General features: G+C 38.6%; 1 protein-coding gene across 2 annotated transcripts in view; it reads right to left on the reverse strand.

Moving 5' to 3' along the window:
* Positions 1-17,806, reverse strand: part of APC (APC regulator of WNT signaling pathway) — a 102,887-nt gene that overhangs the window by 50,799 nt on the left and 34,282 nt on the right. For both annotated transcript variants that reach the window (XM_056323799.1, XM_056323798.1), the window contains exon 2: positions 16,836-16,988. In XM_056323799.1, coding sequence (XP_056179774.1) covers positions 16,836-16,970 — 135 coding nt within the window. In that variant the 5' untranslated portion in view covers positions 16,971-16,988. The remainder of the gene's footprint in view (positions 1-16,835; positions 16,989-17,806) is intronic.

Here is a 17,806-nt window from a genome sequence, read left to right on the forward strand (position 1 = left end):
TGGTGGCAGGTGGACCTACCACCACCAGCCTACAACCTTCTTTCAAGCACTTATAGGGAGCAATAAGGTCTCCCCTCAGGCTCCTTTTCTCCAGACTGAACCACCCAGGTCCCTCAGCTGCTCCTCACAAGACTTGGGCTCCAGACCCTTCACCAGCTTTGTTACCCTACATGGCATCCACATTAAGACATTCTTTAAATAGCACGCTACTGAGCTTCTCTACATGCAAAGTGTTGTTCCCTGTACCACAAAAGGATTTTGAGTAAAGAACAGCACAGGGTTCTGGGGACATAATCTCCAAGCACTCAACCCAGAGCAACCAGTAGCATCACAGTCACTGCAGCCACACATCATGTAATTAGATGCTGGTACTCTAGAAAGAATAATTCTGGAGTTCAGACACACTAATTATGTTTAGACTGTTTTGTGGAAATGATTCTGCAGGTGGAGTTGAGGCCCAGTTTCCCAGTTTGCATGCTGCCTGACTGATGGAGTCAAGGTGTGTGCCCACATTTGCATTTTAGATTGGAACAGTCTGATGTCAAACCCCCATCTGCCCTACCAGATGTGTACTTTTGTTCACATCATAGGGTGATCTCTAAACATGAACCAAATTATTTTCTGATCAAAACCCAAGCCACCAGTTACATTCAAGACTCCTAACGGGCATCCACCCCATGGGACACAGACTGCATCTAGCCCAAAACCAAAATCCCCTGTAACATCCATATTATGCATGCTAGGTCCTCCGCATAATTCATGTACAGATCAACTCTTACTGCACCACCTGTTAATGCTGGCATAGCCTTCAGGATCAAGTCTGGTGTGACAGAATTGTTACTCTTGGAAAGACATCTCCACTGCACCTGTGCTTTTCAGTACATTCAAAGGCATCTTCATTAGCTATATGGCCCAGCCATCTCTAGACATAGCATCTGCCTTGTCAGCAGAATCAGACAAACAGGTAATCTGGCGTTTTTCAAAGAAGGACTCCTACATTATCTGACTTACGGGCAGATCACATTTGCAGACAACAGTCTTAGGTTAAAAGCCTAAAAGGGCAATGTGGGTATGTGGAGCAGTCTTGGGAGTTTTGCAGGTTTCTGCAAGACCTGTCAACTCAGATAAATTTAAAAATAACTAATTAATCCCCTTCCTCTGGGAAAAGCACCTTGGTGCAGGGAAAAAACCCAACCACACCCAACATCCAAGCCCTCCTCCAATTCTCTTCTCAGAAGCCTCTTTCTCATTGCCCGCGTGGCAGTTCTGCTATTTCATAAATCGTATGTTCAGGATACTTTCCTACATAATGAGTCTTCCTGCTCCAAAAGCCAGTATGAACAGCTAAGCAGAAATATCACCTTTCCTGTGCTACCAAATTACATAACTGAGGTGTCCAGGCAGCTAGGGATTGCTTTTTCTTAATACCTGCAACAGTTAAACATTAGTATACTGGATCACTCTTCTGAATGTGCTGTGCTACAATTAATTAATTTAGGTTGTAACTTTTAGTTTTTAAATTATTCCCTTTTTTCCAAGAGCACATGCATTTTTTTAAGTTAGTAGGTAAAGCATTCTTTTCTATACTGTCCTACATTTCTACAGTACCATTGCTTAAGTAACAATGCCATTAGGCTATGACATCAATTTCAACCTCAATCACAGCACACTGAAATCCAAGCTGACAAAGCAGACAAAGGCTAGAGAGGGAGATGCAGCCTTTGGGCCAGGTACTGTGGGAAAATGAGGCAGTGTGCTAAAATGACAAATCAGTGTATTTACAATTTTACTTGAATAAAGGAACAGAGAATTATTCTGCAACAATCCATGTGGAGGAAAAAACAGCAAGTTATCTATTGCTGTGATAGGACATATTTTAATTTATTTACTTATAACTGCAGGACTCAACACTAATGCCGTTTACATACAGTTCTCCCATTTCCCCTCCTAGGATTATTACAGTGCTTTAAAGGAGTACTTTTCCACAATAATTTCATTTTATATTTGGTAATGTCTGCTAAACAGGGTAAAATCTTCTCCACAAATAAACCTGAATCAATTTAACAAAAGTTAATTTACTATTCTGTTTAGTTATGCAAGTTTTAATAAATATATTACTAGTGGTTTATAGCAGTACTCAGTAGTGACTTTCTAAAAAAATAAACGTAAGTATCTATAAGGCTGCAGAAGTTTTTTTCTGTTCTTTTAAAGAATGTAAGTTAAATTACTTTTAATGGTCACTTAAACATAACCTAGTTTATCTTTTCCTTCTGTAGAAGTACAAAAGAATGCTTCTGGAAATGGAGCTGTCCCTATGACTCATCATCATTTAAAAAGATTTCTGTCTTCACAGCCTCTGGACTGTGAAGTACAGAAACAATGTGATTTTTATGTTGTTGTTTGGACTCCATATAGTGCTGACCTTACAACTACTTTATGGATAATTAAATAAAACAGATCAGACCCATCAGCAAGTAACTGGAAAACTACCGAGAAGAAAAGCACCTTAACTATCAGTACACGCACCCAGCTAAGTGCTAAGGATTGTAAATAAAACTGCTTAAGGGCAGTGAATTTACTCAAGCTCCTAATAAAGAATCACAGAGAAACAATACTAAAAATACCAGACTTCAAATCCTGGTTAGTTCAGATTTAAAAGTATATGCATTTTTTGATAAATGTAAGTATAAATATTAATATTTATACATAGAAATACTTCAAAAAGATGGTATCTCACAGAATGACAGAATGGTCAGGGTTGGAAGGGACCTCTGGAGATCATCCAGTCCAACCCCGTGCTAAAGGAGGGTCATCTAAAGCAGCTTGCACAGAATCATGCCCCTGCAGGTTTTGAGTATCTCCAGAGGAGACATTAAAAAAGATATTCCAGTTGTATTTGGTTTGCATGGCAAGGTTTTAGTAGCAGGGGGCTACAAGGGTGGCTTCTGTGACAAGCTGCTAAATCTTCCCCCATGTCCAATGGAGCCAACACCAGACGGCTCCAAGACGGACCTGCCGCTGGCCAAGGCTGAGCCCATCAGTTAACAATGGTGGTGCCTCTGGGATAGCATCTTTAAGGGGGAAAAGAATCAGTGCAACAAAACTGCAGGTGGGAGAGAGGAGTGAGACTCTGTGGGCGGAACAGCCCTGCAGCCCCCCAGGCCAGCGCCGCAGGAGGGGCAGGGGGGGCTCCAGGGGCTGCAGCAGAGATTCCCCCCAGCCCATGGTGAAGCCCACGGTGGGGCAGGCTGTGCCCCTCAGCCCATGGAGGCACACCGTGGGGCAGGTACCCACCTGCAGCACGTGGAGGCACACGGTGGGGCAGTGGGATGCCCCAAGGAGGCTGTGACCCCACAGGGGACCCACACTAGCACAGTCTGCTCCTGAGGGACTGCACCCCACGGAAGGGACCCACACTGGAACAGTTTGTGAAGAATTGCATGTGGGAAGGACCCACATCAGAGAAGTCTGTGGAGAACTGTCTCCCGTGGGAGGGACCCCACGCTGGAGCAGGGGAATAGTGTGAGAGGGAAGCAGCAGCAGAGACAGCGTGTGATGAACTGCCCACAGCCCCCACTGCCCATCCCCCTGTGCTGCTCAGAGGGAGGAGGGTGAGAATTTGGGAATAAAGTTGAGCAAGGTGTTTTAAGATTTGGTTTTATTTCTCATTATCCTACTCTGATTTGATTGGTAAGTTGAGTCAGTTTTGCTCACGACAGTAATTGCCAAGTGATCTCCCTGTCCTCATCTCAATCCATGAGCTTTTTGTTATATTTTCTCCCGTCTGTCCAGCTGATGAAGGGGGTGATGGAGCAGCTTTGGTGGGCACCTGACATCCAGCTAGGGTCAGCCCACCACACTGGTTTAGATACACACCTCTCCTCTGGCAGGTAAAGGAGCACTGATGACAATTCAGACAAATCATGTACATTTGCTCTTCTGTAAACCTTACTTGCTTCCCTCCTCCTCACCTTTTAAACAGAACAAGCTTCATTACTTGAATTCACTTTTCTACAAGTTTTTTGTATTCAGTGAATGCCCAAATGTGTGAAAATCGTCATCAAATCTAGATGAAGTTGCTTGTAGTAGTATGCCAGGTATACTCACAGGCCAGTATCAACTGACATAGAAAGCCAACAAAACGTTTTGAAATTTACTGGATTTTTAAAAAATAAGCACAACTGTTTAAAGAGATTTCCAACAAAAGCTGTACTATCAAACAATTTTTAGTAAGACACTGCTCATACCTGTTTCTCCTTTATATCTAATAACTATAATTGGGCCTTTGAAGAGACATTCCCGTCATCTACATATATATACACACACACATAGACTTCACTGTGTGTTTCTTTCAGTGTTGTTAACAAACCCCAAACTGAGTTACCCTGTAACTCAGGTGTTCTAGGTTATGACTACCTTGATTATCAATATATTTACAACATTTGAGTATAAAAACAGGTTTAACTGCACCAATATAGAAAGTGTTTACCATTTCAGACAGTAACTGAACATCTATCTTAGCACCATACAGGATGGGAATACTGCATGCTGAATGGCTGATAACTTATTTCTAACCAAATCAGCAGTATTTTAAAATGAGAATATTTCTGACAGCATTTGCACTCATTTTTTTAGCCCAATATACTGAAAGCTTGAATTGCAAAAATCACTTTCAGTTTAGATTGAAGTTCAACCCAGTGTTGGATGCTGTTTCACTTATTATTTGTTCAAAAGGGCAGAAAAATGTTAACATACACTAAGAGCACACCCATCACTTAAATTCAACAAAAACATTAAATGTCAAAACAATGCAGGAGAACAGACATTCAGAATACCATTTTCTGTGCATTTATAGATATCATAAACTTAAGTTCAAGGTCTTACATGACCCTTCGTAACTTGACAGGGCCTTAACACTATCACACATGGTACAATGGTCACAGGGGCAACGTAAGCGCCATGGAAGAGACTCTTTCTCCTACAAATTTTGGCAAATTACACTGCTACTTAAACAAGCTTGGTGGGTGCCCTTCTAATGACCTGAAGTGCCAAGCAGTCACTCTGGTTGCTGAACCCTATAACCAGGTCCAAATGGTAACAGTAATGACAGCACTGCTGACCGAGGTGAAACAGTGGAGCAGCTCCACTTTTAACCTTGTATTAAGAGGAAAGCATTTGTTATGTGAAATGATGTTGTTCATTTTCATTTCAATTTCAATGTCATTTTCTAAAATAAATAAATAAATAAATAAATAAAATTTCAATTGTCACCCCATGCTCAGGAGCTGTGTCGTCTGCTGTAACCACATACTAAAGTCAGTAATAAGTCCTTAGTGCAAGCCCTCTTCCAGATCAACTAACATTATCTGATTTTATGCTCAGAAGGAATGCTGTCTGAAGTAATGGCAGTAACTGTACGTATCACCAGCTCAATTCCACCTAAATTCTTAAAAAAAAATAATCATGCTAACCATGATCACCATTTCCCCGTGAGAGATTTCTGAAGTTCAGGCACTTACACATTGGAAAGGGATGTATTGAAATTTAATGGAAACCAAGCATATACTGGAAAGAAAATACTGGATGAATTCACACAGCACAAGTTCCAGAGACTCAGAATTTAGCATGTATTCCAGAAATATTTATACAGGCAAGGAATGTTACTGACAAACCAATGCCTTTTCTTCCTACTTGTTCACCAAACAACGCATTTGTTGAAAAATATTGGAAAATAATATACTCATGAGTAGAAACTAAAATCTTTACAAATTTAACCTCAAAATAGGCACTGCCAATGTCAATGAAAGACTACTAGGCAGCAAAAAGATAGTAGCTAGTACTCTGCCAACTTGCCCCTAAAGAATTAATTCTCCAGATGAACAGCCTTTGTAAGACTACACACAGCTCACTTCACTCTCTAACTAGACTAGCTAGCTACTATCATGTACAGTAAGACTGTTCATACAGGCAGATAAATAAAGTGAATATGAAGACTTCGGGAAAAAATAGAAAGCTAGTATGGCTACTCAAAGAACAAAACAAGGTGTCACCAGATTCTGTTTCCATCACACCTGTTTCGCAGAATGGGATGAATATAAAGCTAAATTAGGCTTTCACTGAGAGCAGGGGTATGTATATGCATACCTGCTGTGCAAATGCCCATACAGCCAACTATTTGGAAGAGACTTTCAAAATGTCAGATCCTATGCTACTATTCTTATTTTCAAAGTTCTCCTTTATTAAATAGGTACAATGTAAAATTTCTACAGCTAGCTGATTCATTATGGTGCACAAAAAAGTAAGCATAAATGTATGTTATTTCAGAACACAACACATAATTCGGTTATACTGAAAGCAAAATACACATTATTATTGAATCAAAATATTTTGGCAGGTTGTATTGAGTGTAATTGGATTTTGAGCACTCTGTCCAGGACAGTGCTATGTGAGATCTATATCTCAATTCTCATTGAATTCTCTCCTACTAGCTCAGCTGCCTGCAGACAGTGTTTCTGACAGCGACTGCAGTTGTGGAATTTTCATGATGTATGCAATTCACTCATACTAAGACCACAGCTCATTCAAGGAGACATGGTTTGGTTAAGAAATCCAGCTGACAGAAGAAAATGCAGTTTTAGTTTAGGTTTAGTATCATAAAATAATATTTTAAATAAAATATATTTTCTGGAAAAAGTTCTTTTTTTTCCCTTCAGATTGCATTTCTGTCAATAAATAACCTTCAAGAGAAATAGCCGACACTCTACAGATCATTGTATGTATGATAATCTGTCTTTACAGACTTCATTTGCAACGGTAAATTAGAAAATAGCACTCATTTATACAGGAATGTATGTCCATCCTTACTGTGAGCATTAGGCATGCTAACTTTGGAATGTTTTCTTGTAGGATAAGTAAAATTGTATAGGGTATACAAACTAGCTGACAAAATCAGGGTGGCGTTGTCTAACTTTAAGCTGGCACTTTCTTAATGTTTCAATGTGCAAACTCCAATAAAATGCATTAAGTTTTTCTCCTCTTTAGTTGGAAAAATAAACACCAAAAAAAAAGAGTAAAAATAAACTCTAGTGTGTAATTACTACTTTTTTGTAGTTTATTTCAATCACAAGATTTGTTAGTGCTATAAGCAAAGAACAGGGGATTCAGTTACACTGCAATATCCCCACCATTGAAAACTAATATAAACAAGAATTGCACAGAAATTTCTTTTAATTTATGCTTTTGATTCATTGATTCCCTCCCACAGCTTCCTTCTCAACAGCAGGAAACTTATCACCCAAACTCCTCACTCATTTGCTACTGCACCTTGAGCTGTTCTTTAAAACACTTCTAATTCCTACTACATTTCCCTTTATTGTCTGCTGTAATTTATGTTCCTGCTTAAAGCTCCCCTAAAGCTGGGCCACAACAAAATTCCGTGAGCTACCAAAGGAATCAAGACAAAGCCCCTACTGTGTGCCAGACAGAGCATGTATCAAAACAACCTTTAAAATAATGGAAGTTTAGAAAAGAAAAACGAGCTCTGTTAAGTCAGCAGAGCACACAGTACCATACAAATAACTCCTCAGAGCCAGGAGTACAAAGTATAAAAGAAAACCCTTAACTTTGGCCACATCAGCCAGAATGCTGAAAAATCAGTCAGACAAAATGAAGTGGACTCATTAGAGTTGGCTGGAAGATGCATGGAAACAATGCCAGGACAAGGGCAAATTCAACATTGGCACCACTTTCAGATGTACACTACTTGCATGGCAATGAGCAAACGAAGAGCACACTAGAAGGTTCTCATCAGTTGGTGACACACAGGCCAAGGAGGGAAAGTTTATATTCCGCTGTTAATAGTAGTACCAAGCAAAATAATTTTCTTTCACTACCATCTGTACCCAGGTAAGCAGATTCTTCTCCAAAAAGCTGTAATCCAAGTATGCACAGGTAGAACGAGGATAATGCAAAAAAAACCCAAATGCCAGAACTGAAGGATACAGTAAAAAAAGTTATGTGCCCACAGCCACATAGCAGTATGGTATTCACATCAGAGGATGATCATGATGGTTTGCAACTGCCTCATAAATTGTAGAGTAAACTATGGGATTGTGTCGACAACTTCAATTACTCAAATTCTCCAGACCTTTAGAGAGTATCTAACAACTCCAGTTTCCTAAAACAAAAACCCACCACCAAAACCTATCACTTCTTAATGTGACAAAGTTATTCTAGTGTTACCTCCCAAAGAACTTTTGAAGTCAAACTACCACACATTTTAGTCCCAACTGACATAGGTACAAATTTTCATCAAAAATGCTTTCCTGAAATTATTTGCTAAAGTGTTCTCCAGAAACAATAAAGCTAAAACACTGGGGACCATGCTGCTTTTCAGGTGGCCAGAACTTTGAGGAGTCTAAGCAGATCCACCACATCAACACTCTCTGCTGAGCTCTCAAAGACAGCTGAAAAGCTTTTGAACAAACCAAAAAGGAAACCGACCAACCAGGATAATTAGCTAACCTTTAAAAAGTATTAACCATGCCACTGAAAAAAAAAAAGATACTTGGAGACACTTCAGTTGTTACTCTTGAGTCTCAGTACAACTCCACCACTGCCTACTGTACCCTTGCAGGGCAGATATGAACTGCAGAGTGCTACCAGGTCCAAGAAAGGGCTCCATCACCGGCTGGGCAGAGGTCTCCATTTCCTACTCTGCCATGGGCTCTTTGGATTTCTTCTTCAGCCATGGGCTCCCAGGCTGCTGCGGTCACCTTCCCTCCTTCACCCATCTCCAAGTCCATGTCCGCTCTGTGTTCCCCTTGCCCTCAAAAGGCCCCTCTCCCTTCCAGAGCTTTTAAGCGTTGAGAAGGGAGGGCAATTCCTCCATGTCCTCTTCCTCCTTCTTAAGGGAGCATAACCCAGCTGGGGGAAAAACCCAACAGAATCAAGAGCAAACACTATTTCTCACACTGAGGCAGATTAAACACCTATCCACACCAACACAACTTCAACAGCAGAAACCCAGTGAGGATACCTGGACAAAAGAAAATCTACTGTTCATTTCTCTTGCATGCCCTCTCCCAAGCTTCCAGGTGGCCTTGACATGCAGACTTCCTGAAACCATGTCTCCCATGGTACCACCTCCTGATCAATTCCTCTGGCATCCAAATGCTCCCATGGGAAAGACTTATGATGAGAAAAGAGCCTTGTTTTGTTTTCCACTTTCTAATCGGATAATGTTATTTGACGTCCATTAGATTTGTTACTGAGGGAAACTAATCACTCCCTGTTTATTTTTCTCATGCTTTTTACTGATCTTTTAGAGCTCAACAATCTTCTGCCAACCCCGTCCCTCTCTGTCTCTGCCCTTTCCAACTGAAAAGTCCCATTCTAACCAATCATGCCACTGAAGGAAGCTTCTCATATCACTGTTTTTTTTTTTCTTCACCTACACTAATTCTACTACATGCTTCCCGAGGAGGTTCATCAGAACAGGATATATTACTCAGCTTCTGCATGCAACCTGTGTCCATCCTGATAATTACAGCTTTTTTCATCTCCCTATGTATGCCCAGTAATTCCCAACATCAGATTGACTTTCTCTTTCTCTTTCCAGTTAACTTAGGAATATGTTGAGAAAAACACAGGTCACAGCAGAAATCTCACTAAGACGCTAGTGGTAAAATAAAAACCCACGCCCCTAACTATTCCTTCTGCTTTTTATTTTCTACCTTTAAGTTGGATAGTAATCGAAGAACCTTCCTGAATCAACTTAGGTTCTCCAGAACATTATCTGTGTTGATGAGGGACATTACTAACCTCATTTTAGAAATCCAGGCAGACTTATCAGTGTCTATATTGCTTACCTCCTACTCAATGATTCCTTCAGAGAACTCACAGCTGTGAACAGCCACCGTTCTCTCTAAGAAAGAAATGTTAACTCCTTGCTTACTTGTAGTCTGTTCTTTATTGTGGTTTCTGACATGGCCGTTAAACTCAAGCTTACAGGTCTGTAGATCAGCAGTTTTCCCTAAACTTCCTTCTTAAAAAGTGGCATCATGTCTGCCACCTTCATAACTTGCATGATGAGGCCATTTTAAGCACGGAATAAAGATCTTTATCTTTGTCTGACAATCACAAAGGACATAAACATGAAAAACATCTTGCAGGAAAATTACATACGTACACACAAATTTGGTAAGCAGTGCAGATGTCTGTCTGGTGGAAGAGAAAAAAAAAGATTACTGAACTTCAATTTGAGTTCTATAGTTTGACAACGTATCATTACATTTCACAGATGACACGTAAGGGAAAGGAAGATACCCAAGAAACCAAGTGGAAACACACTGGTGAAGAATTTCAGGGCCTAGGGCATATCTAACTAACGGAAGACCTCTCTTCAGCAGCAAGGTTGATAGTGTGGATTATGCAGAAGAGAAGCTTTGACAAAGAAGTCATACTTGCTGAATTGTTGCCAGGAGGGAACCTACCATAGACGAACTTCAGGGTCCATGAATAAACAAGAAATAAGAAATTACCAGCTGACAAACTGATGAGGACTTTTGACAGAAGGGAAATAATTCACATGACTACAGTTCTAAAAGTATCCAGATCTCACAATCACTCCAGTAAATGATTCCTCCTCTTAGGCTGTAGCTTGCCCTTTCTTTAAAGCAAAAGGGGTCATACCCCAGTCTTCCCAACTGCTGAAGAGGAAAGGGTGGCACAGGTTATACCTTACAGTTGACAGGTCAGCAATGTCATACTCAAGTTGCTTTCGAACACTTGGGTGACCGACATTTCACTGTATCTGTTTTCTTCCCTTTGTTCTAGAAGTTTTATTGTTGACTCTTAAATTTGAGATAGCATCACTAAGATGTTCTTTGCATAGCAGGGGAATCCCTAAGCTCCATATGAGCAATTACTGTGGAGATACCAAAACATTGGATTTGGTTCATGAAGCAACTACAATCCACTATGTTATATATGACTTGACTTCCTAGCAAAAATAATAACACACCAGATAACTCAGATAATTCTGAAACCAGGTTTCCAGTGACATTTCCAGTTCTGGAAATGATGCTAATACTTTAATGTGTGACAGGATGCACAAAGAAATGCCTATCATACTAAATTCAAGATCCAAATATAAACTTCAAGTTATACTGCAGTTTGCTTACTATGTGTAGCCTATTCAGTAATAGTAATTCCAGATCAAATCTATCTATTTTAACACAAGCATTTCTCTTCTCTGTATGGAATATTTTGTTTTGATGAGACAATATAATTTTTCATTATTTTTTTCATTATGACTTGGTGAAACATTTCATTGTGTGTGATGCCAACTAAAAACCTTTTCTCCGAAGGTGAAAGGAAAAATGGGAAAGGCAAGATAAAGCTAAAAACACTCTTCCTTTGGAAAGAGATGGGGAAGACCTGTTATTTGACACAGTAAGTATTCCCAGCAAAATGTGTAACTTCTGGTACCTTAGAACAAAACCTGTTGTTAGATTTCTGGAGATGGGATTGCAAGCACGGGTATCCATTAAATGTATTTATCTACCACCTTCTTGAGGAACCTTATATACAGATAGATACATACTACACACGTATATAGCACAACAAAATTGTTAAGCTGTATGTATCAGAGGTCTCTGTCAACATAGGCTTCAAATTCCAATTTGCAAGCACATGGCTTACTGTGATACACTGAACTAAAAATTCTTGTGCCAGTTACAAAAATACCTCCCAGCACCTTCCGTGCTTTACAACGGGATCATTAAACACTGATGATCAGAGGCAGCTGATCAGAATGAGATAGGTTTTCAAGGTAAAATATCAAGAAATGGTGGCTAAGCAGATTATATGACCATAAAATGGGGTTTGGTGAGTTAAAAGAAAACTTGGATCACCTGCTTACCTAATCAAGTAGACATCTGATAAGAATAGTCATACATTCCAAAAGACAGAATCCCTCAGCAGCCATTTTAAAGCAAACCTTTAAAATTTAGGCAAGGAGGATAAAGGGTACTGACAGTAACTGAAATCTTACATTGCCACACATGTAAACTTCTAAAAAACCTGATGTGATTCAGCCATTGGTATGATGTAAAGGATCAGCACTATTTACTATGTATGGGGTTTTTTTTTTTTTTGTTTTGCTCTTATGGCTTATAGATCACAAAATGCTACTGCCATACAAGGCTGACAAGAGTTCATGCCCAAAAAGTGTAACAAAGCATCAAAACATTGCATGCCAGTTAGTTCCTGGAACATCCGATCTTCTACTTTTATACACATCCCAACAAACTCCAAGCTGGAAGCAGTATATTTTTCAGATTTCCTCTTACTAATGAAACAACCAAGTAACTGTTAAGTTTGCAAACTTGCTTTTCAGTCTGCTATTCCTCATAAAGATTTGTATATTCATCCCTTTCAATAGCCATAAAAAGATACTATGGGAAGTTATATTTGCAGATAAAATGCAACTTAATCATATTTAATTATAAAATCACACTCCATTCAATTAAGATAAAAGCTTTCTCATATTCTCACAAATCCAGCATGACAAACAAGATAAAAACCAGGCACTATGGCATCTTCTTTAGTACACTTTTTACCTTTTATTCTGCTAACTTGAGTAATAACCAACCTCATGAAGTGTGCACGACACTGCAATATATCTGGGATATTATATTCTACAGGTTTAACATTTCATTTGCAACCACATTAAATTACAAACATATTAAAAATCAAAATCCTCAAAATATCTTAGTACTTGCTTTTTTTAGTCAAAATCCATTCCAATCCAACATAAAACCATCACAAGATTTATTTATTACCCTGTTGTCTAATTTGTTGAAGAAACCCAAACACCATCTATATCAAAATATACCACCCTTTGGACTTGCACCAGCCACAACAGGAACTAGCTCTCCAGGACCCTCTTTTAAACCTGAATTCCTTGTAACAAACAAACCAACCACCAAATACACCCACAGAAGATTATTAAAACTAAAACCTTTATATGAGGTTTTTATATAATATGCCCAAACCCCACCCTCCACAAAACAAAAAAAATGTAAACATCTCCATGAATTAAGCAGCTCATGATTTTCTGAGAACAAGAGTTTAACCATTGCCTTGTTTCTTGACAGTGTATATTTAGCTGGTTACAAAAACTCAGAATAATTTAAGAAACTTAAGTTCCTCTGAGTCTTCCTATTTTACTATTGATACATGTGGACAAAATACAGAGGATATTAAATAACCCGGAAAATCATACATAGAAAGTAATTTTAAGTATACTATATAAAGATGAAAGAGAGAACATTTTGTCCAAATAAAGATGAAAGAGAATGTTCTGCCCACAGAGGATCACATATAAAGATGGCTTTCTCACACAAGGTAACACCCATTACTCACTGTAAAATCCAAAAAACTCAAGAGAACAAGTGTGGATATCAAGCATGACATTATTCTTTCGCTACATGAGGACTTGAAGTTAAGTTACATATACCTATTTCCCCCAAAATTTTATATGGGGAAAAATGCCGATATGAGTTAGCTATGACAACAACAAAAAAAGCCATCCTTAACAGAAAAATACTTGTCTTTTACAAGAACCAGGCAGGAGAGTCTGACAAAGCTTCCTAAATTCACATGCACAATGCAGTATAGCTGATGTTGGATTGCTTTTTGTCCCTTCATGAATTTTACCAGTTTTTAATTTAATAAAGCCATGTTTACTTTTTCTAAATTTGCCCATAGTGTGTGTTTGATACAGTTACTGTTACATTCTACATCTAGATACTGAAATCATTTTTCTTCATGGGCCAACATCATTATTTCATTGACCAAACAGCATATTTTTTGATTTTAGAGAGAAAATTTTATCATACTGAACTTGTGTATTTCATCTGACAGTAAGCCAACAGTAACAACTGAATTTCCCAAGTTAGCCATGAGGGATTTCTTTTGTTTGAACAGTTAATCCCTAGGACAACACAAATTAAAAAATAAAGTGGACTTTGTTTTACTAATCATTTTGGCACCCCCATTATCCCATTTATCTTTGTTTACCTATCATGTTGTTTTCTGGTCAGCAAATGGAGAGTTTTCACTCTTAAATATGCAATTTCACTTTAAACACAAAGCACTCAGACACTGCTCTTATATAGGTCAGTAGTAGTTTATGATAAATACATGTGCAAGATGAGCCCATGTTAAGCTTTTAATTCCAGTACGATTACCTTACATTTCTGAAATGGAACGATTATAAAAGACGAGGCACACGTACACAACATTTTAACACTACTACTGCCAAAATCAATTTCTTTAATGATACAATACTGTCTTTAAAAATCCCCTTCTAAAATACTGCCTTTCACAACTGATTAAAGAATGTAAGGCAAAAGAGAAGACACAAGCAAACAGTCAAAAAAATTACTGGGAGATGCTTCTGCATCAGCCCACAGATCAAAACCCATGGTGCAAGTAACAGTTATGTTTGCCACAGAACCACACCTTGTTTTCCCCACTGCCACTCCCCTTCCCCCACTAACATGTGGGATTTTACTTGGTAGGAGGGGCTGCTAAGGCTCTGTCACACTTATGTGCTCCCAAAGGATCATTTTTTCCAAAATATTTGCAGTTTTAACTGTGTATATATGGTAGTGGGCTTTCAACCTCCACTGTTCTAGTTCTTATTACTTTTCTTGTAATTATCCCTAATTATGGCACTGGAACCATCCAAATCATGCAGTTTCTGTCAATGGAAAAAAACCACCACATACTTTCTCCAAAAGCTTGCAAAACTAAAATTATCTCTGACTAAAGAGAATCCTGCAGTGATCCCCATCAAGCTTCACTCACAGACTCCAAATCAGTACCATTCCCATACCATCCTTCAGGTTAAGAGTCAAGTCAAAGCTTTCAACCCTTTTCAAACACATCTGAAACAAAGGCAGAAAAGAAACTGTTTCTTGGTTCAGGTGCAGAAGCAAGCACTCCTTAGGACTACAGCTGATTAGGATTGATGGAGAGAACATGGAAAAAAAGATTTTATGTATCAAATTAATCTGAACAACCTCCTCCCCATCTATCCCCTACAATGAAAATAAATATATCCAGTTTGATACTTGAGTTGGAGGTTTTCTAGCATGAACTCCTTAGATCTAGAATGGCATTTTGGGAGAGAAAAAAATGCAACATCTACTCTGCATGTGTTCATAAGCAGTCCTCTGTGGAGTGTGATAGAGCCACTTTCCATTTGTTGGTCTGCCAGGCTTGAAGTAAGGACAGAAAGCTGTTCCACATCACAAATTAATGCCCTAGAGACCAGCTTATACAGCTGGTCTGTCTCTAGGTCAGTGGAAATTTAATTATCTGCACAAAAGCTTAAAAAAAACCCCACAAACTGTATGAGGACAAAGGGGGGGAAAAAAAAGACATTTTCGCTCTTCCTTTTTCAAACAATGAGGAAGATCACTCTCCTGTTCTTCCCTCTCTTACTTTTGACTGCAATGACAGGGGAGTTACAATTTTGTTATAACATTAAGAAAAACACTATAAATGACAGAACTAGCTTTCAGATACATAACTGAGCAAACACTGATTTTTCCCCACAGCTGCTAATGCCAACCACTGTTTTGAGTAGTTGGTGTAAAGGACTATAATTTCATTTCAATTCAGGCAGGAGAACAGTTTTCATTTTAGAGTGCGGTGCAAGTATCATAAATATCTGAAAAAATTGTGCTTCTTTCAAGTGTTGTAACTAGGGGCAGTGCTTCAGAACACAAGAAAATTTTCTTACAGTAAATATACAGGTCACAATTTACATGCTGGAGGAAAAGAAAGTTAAGTTCAAAGTATTTTTAATTGCCACATTCATCAAATTACCGTATTAAAAAAATAAAGATCAGTTATAAAGGAACAGTAAGTCCGTGATATGAAGATGAGGAAGCGAGGAGATGGACATACAAATGTTGTTTAATATTTAGAACATGCCTGCCCTGTACAGGGGTATATGCAGAGATACCAACCAATTCTGAGCCGTATTAACTGAGGTACCAAAAGCAGCCTGGTTTTGCTGGCTGTTAGCAAAAGGCAGCAGGATTTGTCAGGTTAGGAAGAGCACTACATTAATGCAGCTATAACACTTGTGAAATTCCGCCTCGTTTAGTGTCATGGATCACATGGATGCAGCTGTGTATGTATCTTCCTACTGGTCAAAATCCATCTAAATTCCAGCTGAGCCTAGTATTCCTCTTGGATAGGTGGCTCTGGAGTCCTGCACCTAGCCAACAGACACCAGATGGACAGATCTCATGGAAATTACTAAGCGTGAATCTAGGCTTTGGGAGAGGCTGGAGAACTTGTGGTCTTATTTTAAGATGAGCTTTTATTTCTCGGATGTTTAATTGCAGTAACCCCCAAAATTTTTAAACTTACCTTAACACACTAAAAATCTCCAGTGTCTCCCATGTTTTCAAGAGCTGAACAATACTTGCTTTGTTAAACTATGCCAGCAGACTGGACTTCCTCCTGGTAAGTACAGCTGTGCTAGAATTGTAGTGCCTACCCTGACACACCAGAGAGGAAGCTGTGAAAACTGGAAGCTGTTTCTAGATATATTTCAAAACTTTTTTTGTTTTCAAATTTTAAAAAAATAATCCTTCACTAAGCAGCTTTGGTAGTTTTCTTTACCCAGACTGGAAAAGGACTTCTGTAGGACTCTAAAAGCACACAAAACATGTAGAGCAACTACCAGCCTACAATGCAAAAGGCAGTAACAGAAATGCTGATGCGCAAAGACACAGAGCTTGCAATACCTTCATATTAGACGCCTCAGTTTCCAGTTTTGTTAGGTGATTTGAGTTATCCTCTAGTTCTTGCCGAAGATTGGAGTTCTCCATCTTTAATGCCTCAACTTGCTTTAACAACTGATCATATGAAGCTGCAGCCATCCTGGGCTACCCTCAGCCCTTAAAAAAGTAAGAGAAAATATTAGATTTACACATTTTAGAAAAAAAACCCACAAAGTTATCTAACCATAGAACAAACTCCCTCCCATTTACCATTCAACTTTCTAAACATTCAATTTAAATCCATTAAACCAAACTATTAATACCTAGCACTAATGCTAGTTCAAAGACTTTTTTCAGAGGGCTTCCATTGGATACACATGATTAAATAAATGAAAGAAGTTCATTAACAACTGCATTAGGTATGAGGGGAAGGCAGAATACATGAAAGAAAACAGCATCATACAAAAACATCTTTATTATTTGCGTTTCAATTCTAACACAGAGAAACTACACAGATAATAACCACATTTAATCATTTTTGATAGACAACAAGCGCCATCAACCATATGTAAAAGATGCTGACTGCCTACTTATTTTATGAAATGAAAGATAGTCACAGATGTTCAAAATTCCTAGGCATAGCATACACTAAAGGATATGTTGTATGAAAGGCAAACAGTGAATACTGAGGAATTTTACCAGAAAAAAGCATCAAATGTAGTAGTAATTGAAACTTTTGTAAAAATACCCTCCAAGCCATAAAGATTAAAACAAATACACTTACAAAATTCCAACACAAGAATTGATCACATTGCACAGCAGAACAAAAAGATAGAAGGCTATTCTTGATACCAAGATACCCACTATTATTTTGGGTAATCGGTAACACAGACCTAGGACACCATCACAATTATTCAGTCATTACAAAGAAGAAAGAAACAAATACTCCAATTTAAATTATAAATTAAAATTGTTTCCCACTTTCCAAACAAAAA

Source organism: Falco biarmicus, chromosome Z (assembly GCF_023638135.1).
Source record: "Falco biarmicus isolate bFalBia1 chromosome Z, bFalBia1.pri, whole genome shotgun sequence".
Taxonomy (NCBI): Eukaryota; Metazoa; Chordata; class Aves; order Falconiformes; family Falconidae; genus Falco; species Falco biarmicus.